General features: G+C 51.6%; 2 protein-coding genes across 5 annotated transcripts in view; both read right to left on the bottom strand.

Moving 5' to 3' along the window:
• The window catches only part of gphna (gephyrin a), an 18,528-nt gene extending 17,417 nt beyond the window's left edge, over positions 1-1,111 (bottom strand). For all 4 annotated transcript variants that reach the window (XM_083683818.1, XM_083683820.1, XM_083683819.1 and 1 more), the window contains exons 1-2: positions 1,006-1,111; positions 96-174 (exon numbers count right to left, since the gene is read on the bottom strand). In XM_083683818.1, the coding sequence (XP_083539944.1) occupies positions 96-174; positions 1,006-1,069 (143 nt within the window). In that variant the 5' untranslated portion in view covers positions 1,070-1,111. The remainder of the gene's footprint in view (positions 1-95; positions 175-1,005) is intronic.
• A 2,532-nt stretch (positions 1,112-3,643) lies between these two features.
• fut8a (fucosyltransferase 8a (alpha (1,6) fucosyltransferase)) overlaps positions 3,644-7,500 on the bottom strand; it is an 8,166-nt gene continuing 4,309 nt past the window's right edge. The window contains exons 7-11 of the mRNA XM_083684017.1: positions 7,007-7,244; positions 6,015-6,261; positions 5,502-5,678; positions 4,758-4,908; positions 3,644-4,658 (exon numbers count right to left, since the gene is read on the bottom strand). Of these exons, the coding sequence (XP_083540143.1) occupies positions 4,326-4,658; positions 4,758-4,908; positions 5,502-5,678; positions 6,015-6,261; positions 7,007-7,244 (1,146 nt within the window). The 3' untranslated portion in view covers positions 3,644-4,325. The remainder of the gene's footprint in view (positions 4,659-4,757; positions 4,909-5,501; positions 5,679-6,014; positions 6,262-7,006; positions 7,245-7,500) is intronic.

Here is a 7,500-nt window from a genome sequence, read left to right as displayed (position 1 = left end):
TTACTACTGATGTTACTACTGTACCAGAGAGTGAGATTACACTCTTGACTTGAGTGTGTGTGTGTGTGTGTGTGTGTGTGTGTGTGTGTACTCACAGCGAGGGGTCATGGACCAGGTCTTTTAGGTTTACTCCGCTACGATCCTCTGCCAGGTTCCTGAAGCAGCTGTCACTCACTAGAGAGAGAGAGAGAGAGAGAGAGAGAGAGAGAGAGAGGAGAGAGGAGAGAGAGGAGAGAGAGACAGAGAGAGAGAGAGAGAGAGAGAAGGAGAGAGAGGAGAGAGAGACAGAGAGAGAGACAGAGAGAGAAGGAGAGAGAGAAGGAGAGAGAGACAGAGAGAGAAGGAGAGAGAGGGAGGGTGAGTGGAGAGAGACAGAGAGTTTTTGATCACACGCTGTAGAGGGGTGTGTGTGTCACATGGTCACCATAACATTCAGCTACTGAGGTCTTATTCACATCATATAGCGTGTGTGTGTGTGTGTGTGTGTGTGTGTGTTCACACACACACACACACACACACACACACACACACACACGCGCACGCACGCACACGCACACCAGGCCAGCTCGGTCCTCCTGTCTCTATAAATTCATAAAAACAACATGTCAATGAGATTAGAAAGCGTTCCCGTCCTGACAAGCCTGCCTGCTTCCTCACAGCAGAACCAGCCGTTTATTCATGTCGCTCAACTGTTTCCAGGAGGGGAGACCCCGATCCCGGACCTCCACCCCCGACCCCGACCTCCACCCGGTCCTCCACCCAGACCCCGGACCTCCACCCGGACTTCCACCGGGGAAAGCACCGAGACACGCCTCGGTCCATCACCGCCGAGAGGAGGAGGAGGGACGGGCAGGCTCGCTGGTCGAGCCCGCCGAGGAGCAGCCAGACCCGGCTAGCTAGCTGGCTCCACACCGGCAGACAGCAGAAGCGCCTGGGACACAACCCGATACGAACCCCTAGGAGGAGACAAGACGGAATAAAGGATTCTGGTTCTTCTACATTTACCAGTCAGGATTCCCACTCGGATCTGGTGGTCGTGGTTGGTGAGGATCAGCCCGTCCGACGCCATGTTCACCCGCCGCTCTGCTCCGCTGACAGGCTGCACCGCCGAGCCCAGACAGCATCGAAGAGAAGTGGAGAAGAGAGACCAGAGCAGTCAAACCCAGAGCAGGGCTGTCAGAGATCTAACATGCCTCTCTCTCTCTCTCTCACACACACACCAGACCAGAGCAGCCGAACCCAGAGCAGGGCTGTCAGAGATCTAACATGCCTCTCACTGGCTGACTGAAGATTTGAACACATGTGACTTAATCCTTTAATACCATGTTTCAGAGACAGTAGTGGATCACTAATCAATAACCTACTAATCAATAACCTACTAATCTATAACTGATCTATAACTACTGATCTATAACTGATCTGACCAATCACAACACAGGGATGGTTCTATGGACCTTGACCCATCACCCATGTCGTGGTGTTCTCTCTTTTCACTCACTGGGCCCAGTTTCAGAGGTGTGTTGTGTGTGTGTGTGTGTGTGTGTGTGTGTGTGTAACCATGTACATGTGTGTAACCTTGTATGTAACCCAAGTAGTCATAGTAACCCTAGTATGTGACCCTAGTAACCATAGTAACCCTAGTAACCATAGTTACTTACATTACTGCTTCAGTTCAAGTGGAGATTCTCAGATTCTATCTGATGGTTTAATCCTGAAGGACAGAAACACTTTAACCTCCCAGACCGTCTAACACAGACCGCCTAACACGTCCCTAACACAGACCATCTAACACAGACCGTCTAAGACGTCCCTAACACAGACCGTCTAACACAGACCATCTAACACAGACCGTCTAACACGTCCCTAACACAGACCGTCTAACACGTCCCTAACACAGACCGTCTAACACAGACCGTCTAACACGTCCCTAACACAGATCGTCTAACACAGACCGTCTAACACATCCCTAACACAGACCGTCTAACACAGACCATCTAACACAGACCGTCTAACACGTCCCTAACACAGACCATCTAACACAGACCATCTAACACAGACCGTCTAACACAGACCATCTAACACAGACCGTCTAACACGTCCCTAACACAGACCGTCTAACACAGACCGTCTAACACGTCCCTAACACAGACCGTCTAACACGTCCCTAACACAGACCGTCTAACACAGACCGTCTAACACAGACCGTCTAACACGTCCCTAACACAGACCGTCTAACACAGACCATCTAACACAGACCATCTAACACAGACCATCTAACACAGACCGTCTAACACGTCCCTAACACAGACCATCTAACACGTCCCTAACACAGACCGTCTAACACGTCCCTAACACAGACCGTCTAACACAGACCGTCTAACACAGACCATCTAACACGTCCCTAACACAGACCGTCTAACACAGACTGTCTAACACAGACCGTCTAACACGTCCCTAACACAGACCGTCTAACACAGACCGTCTAACACAGACCATCTAACACGTCCCTAACACAGACCGTCTAACACAGACCGTCTAACACAGACCATCTAACACAGACCGTCTAACACGTCCCTAACACAGACCGTCTAACACAGACCATCTAACACGTCCCTAACACAGACCGTCTAACACATCCCTAACACAGACCATCTAACACAGACCGTCTAACACAGACCGTCTAACACAGACCATCTAACACGTCCCTAACACAGACCGTCTAACAGAGACTGTCTAACACAGACCGTCTAACACATCCCTAACACAGACCGTCTAACACAGACCGTCTAACACAGACCATCTAACACGTCCCTAACACAGACCGTCTAACACAGACCGTCTAACACAGACCGTCTAACACAGACCGTCTAACACGTCCCTAACACAGACCGTCTAACACAGACCATCTAACACGTCCCTAACACAGACCGTCTAACACATCCCTAACACAGACCATCTAACACAGACCGTCTAACACAGACCGTCTAACACAGACCGTCTAACACAGACCATCTAACACAGACCGTCTAACACGTCCCTAACACAGACCGTCTAACACAGACCGTCTAACACAGACCGTCTAACACGTCCCTAACACAGACCATCTAACACAGACCATCTAACACAGACCGTCTAACACGTCCCTAACACAGACCGTCTAACACAGACCGTCTAACACAGACCATCTAACACAGACCGCCTAACACGTCCCTAACACAGACCGTCTAACACAGACCATCTAACACAGACCGTCTAACACGTCCCTAACACAGACCGTCTAACACAGATCATCTAACACAGACCGTCTAACACGTCCCTAACACAGACCGCCTAACACAGACCATCTAACACAGACCGTCTAACACGTCCCTAACACAGACGGTCTAACACAGACCATCTAACACAGACCGTCTAACACGTCCCTAACACAGACCGTCTAACACAGACCATCTAACACAGACCGTCTAACACAGACCATCTAACACAGACCGTCTAACACACCGCTTCTCTGTCCCTCACTGACACAGGCCGCTGGACCGCCATTGTTGATGTGTGTGGGTGCAGGAATGTCGCGCGCACACACACACACACACACACACACACACACACAATACAGAAGACACAGTCTGACCAGAACACTGGCTGAGGACTTTATTGAACTGCTTTATCAAAGACAATCTCCTCACATCTGTCAGATCAATAATCAATTATCACAACTGTTACCATCAATGTTCTCTTCCTTCATTAATATTTATCAGAATTGTTTAGAAAGTTTGAGTTATTAAAATCAACTGTAAAAGGAGATAAAACAGTGTGAGAGGACACACACACACAGACACACACAGACACACAGGCACACCTAAAAACATGAAAATCTCTTATCAAAAAGCAGGTTATGGCCATGAACATTAATACCAGATGGTTCTGACGGAGGAGAAGAAGAACACATGACAGGACAGGAAGGAGCTGGTGTGTGGGTCCTGTAGTTCTGTAGCGGAAGTTCTGTAGTCCTTTCACACGTTTCCTGTATCCCAAGTTCTCTATGATTGGCTGTCCTTTCATTCCACCGGAGTGCCTTCGTTACCATGGCAGCCGGAGTGGCTGGAGGGAGGGGAGTCAGATACCCTGACACACACACACACACAAATACACAGGAGGGGTAGGGGGAGGGGCCTGTCGGCCTGGGGGTAGGTGGGGGAGGGGCCTGTCAGCGGGGGGGAGGAGCCTGTCGGCCTGGGGGTAGGTGGGGTATGGGGAGGGGCCTGTCAGCGGGGGGGGGAGGAGCCTGTCGGCCTGGGGGTAGGTGGGGTATGGGGAAGGGCCTGTCAGCGGGGGGGGAGGAGCCTGTCGGCCTGGGGGTAGGTGGGGTACTGGACCGTGTCGATCTTGTCTCTGACCTTGTAGGACGGGTACAGCCCGGTCTGGCCGCTTCGCCTCAGGACGCCTTTAGAGTTCCCGTCCCAGTGGTTACCAGCCACGCCTATCAGGTCGCCCGGCAACAGGGCCAGGTCGTCAGGGTTACGGGGCTCATGGGCAGAGATCACTTCCTGGTTGTGAGCGTTCTGACCACCGAAGTAGTAGATGTCGTCAAGGGAACGGAAGTGGGAGGAGGCGTCAGGATGCAGCGTTTGCATGAGCTCATAGGCCACCCGACATACCTGGAAATGACATCACAACACAGGAAATGACCTCACACCTGCAACACAACACAGGATACGGCATCACATGTGGAAGACAACAGGAGGATATGACATCACCTGTGAGGAGAAGGTGCAGACCAGGAAGTTGGTCTGGGACAGGAAGTGGATGTCGAGGATGACACCGCGGAGAGAGTTCTCAGTGTAGCGATTATGAAGACCAGCCGACCACGAGATGGAGTTATCACTGATGAACTCATACTCAGGATACCTACACACACACACACACACACACACACACACACACACACACACACACACACACACACACACACACACACACACACACACACACACACACACACACACACACACACACACACACTGCGTCAGTGAAGTGTAGTGTTTTCTCTTCTTTTGACTAGGAGGTTAAAGTTTAGATTCTCAGCTTCTATCTGATGGTATTTGTGTACATGTTGGTTTCACCTTTCTGACATTACAACACTTTTTATACAAAGTGCAAACCACTAGTTATCCTCAGAAAGGACGGTCACTTACAGTTTGTTAAAAAGTACCTAAAAAGCCTGCAGAGGTCTGGACAAAGGTCTTGTGGACAGAGGAGATGAATATGATCATGTACCAGAGTGACTGAAGAGGAAAGTTTGGAGAAAAAAGGATCTGCCCAAGACTGACAGCATACCACCTGATGTGTGAAGAGCCCCAGTGTCTGGTCAGGGTTATGGTCAGGGTTAGGCTTAGGGTCAGGTTCAGGTCAGGGTGAGAGTCAAGGTCAGCTTCAGGGTCAGGGTCAGGATCACACACACACACACACACACACACACACACACACACACACAGACTTACTTCTCCTTGGCCTCCTGCAGCAGGGAGGGGTCATCGGTGGCGAGATAGACACGTCTCCTGTCCACGGTGCTGCGGGAAGCCAGCTGCTGGTAGTGTTCCTCCACCTGCTGCATGTACTCTTCTATCGGATGGAACGCTGCCTCCGTCCCCACCTTGTCTGTCCTCCGCACATGAACCCTGCACACACACACACACACACACACACACACACACACACACACACACACACACGCACACACACACACACACACACACCATACCCCACACACACACACACACACACACACACACACACACACACACACACACACACACCACACACACACACACACACACACACACACACACACACACACACACACACACACCACACCATACCACACACACACACACACACACACACACAATACCACACACACACACACACACACAGTGTTAGAATTAGGTGTCTGAAGGCATTACCATGGATACCAGCATGACTTTGGGATGTTAGATGTTACCGTGGATACCAACCCGACTATGGGATGTCTGAAGCCCAGGCGGGTGGAGGCGTGGCCTATCTCCTCGTCCAACCAGGGCTGAGGGCGGAGCAAGTACTTGACGAACTGCGCCACCCACCAGACGGGCGGGTCGCCGTGGAGATGGAGGAGGCGGGGCGCCAGGTCCTCGGGAACGGCCAGGGGGAGGTATGGGGGGCGGGGCTGAAGACTGTCCACGATGGGCAGCTCCACCACCTGGACGTCACGGTCACTAACCTCACCTGCAGGAGGAAAGGACGGTTAACCCCACCCTAACCCTAACCCGACCCTAACCCAACCCTAACCCGACTCTAACCCTAACCCGACCCTAACCCGACCGTAACCCAACCCTAACCCTGCAGGAGGAGAGGACGGTTAACCTGACCCTGACCCTAACCCAACACAAACCCAATCCTGACCCAACCCTGACCCGACTCTAACCCTAACCCTAACCCGACCCTAACCCAACCCTAACCCGACACTAACCCTAACACGACCCTAACCCTGCAGGAGGAGAGGACGGTTAACCCGACCCTGACCCTAGCCCAACCCTAATCCAACCCTAACCTGACCCTACCCCTAACCCGACCCTATTCCTAACCCAACACTAACCCTAACCCTTTTCCTGACCCTAATCCTTGTAAACTCACTTTCCCAAAAGCCACGGACAACATTTAGCCTACTAGCCGAATGTAGATGACTTTTATTTTGATGAGAACTGCTGTTGCTACTTCTGTGCATGTCTGAAAGTCGACATCAATATTCTCACATTGAGGACATGTGTCAACTGTGATAAAGGGTTAGGGTCAGGGTTAGGGTCAGGGTCAGGGTAGATAAGGTACAGGGTTAAGAGTCGTGGTGCACTTCAGTAGATGACATCACCATCATCAAGCACTGGCATGAAGGCTGAGAGCCTAACCCTGACCCTAACCCTGACCCTAACCCTAACCCTGAGATAAAACAGATTAAACTGTCAATGACTCAAACCTGACCAGTGGCCAGTAGTGACGCCCCCACGGTCCGTGCAGGTTAGGCTGAGCGGCAGGAAGACCGTCTCCCAGCCCCCCTGGGCGTAGCGCCAGTTCTGGGACTCCAGAACCAGAGTCCTCTGGGTTCCGTACGCTATCAGGAAGCAGTAGGTCACATGATGCAGCTGGCAGCCGTAGCCACACCCCTTATTGATGTTACACACCAGCTTCCTGGCCTGGCTGCAGTCCGCCGGGTTCTACACACACACACACACACACACACACACACACAGACAGAGACACAGCATTAATGATTATGATCATTTGCTTTGTTAACTGTCCCTCTCTCTCTACCTGCTGATTCTGTTCTGGACCAGGTCAGTACCTGGAGGTAGGTGATTCTGTTCTGGACCAGGTCAATACCTGGAGGTAGGTGATTCTGTTCTGGACCAGGTCAGTACCTGGAGGTAGGTGATTCTGTTCTGGACCAGGTCAGTACCTGGAGGTAGGTGA

Source organism: Argentina silus (assembly GCF_951799395.1).
Source record: "Argentina silus genome assembly, chromosome: 13".
In the NCBI taxonomy this organism is placed as follows: Eukaryota; Metazoa; Chordata; class Actinopteri; order Argentiniformes; family Argentinidae; genus Argentina; species Argentina silus.
Note: the sequence above shows the minus strand (reverse complement) of the source record. Positions and strands in the feature narration are given on the sequence as shown.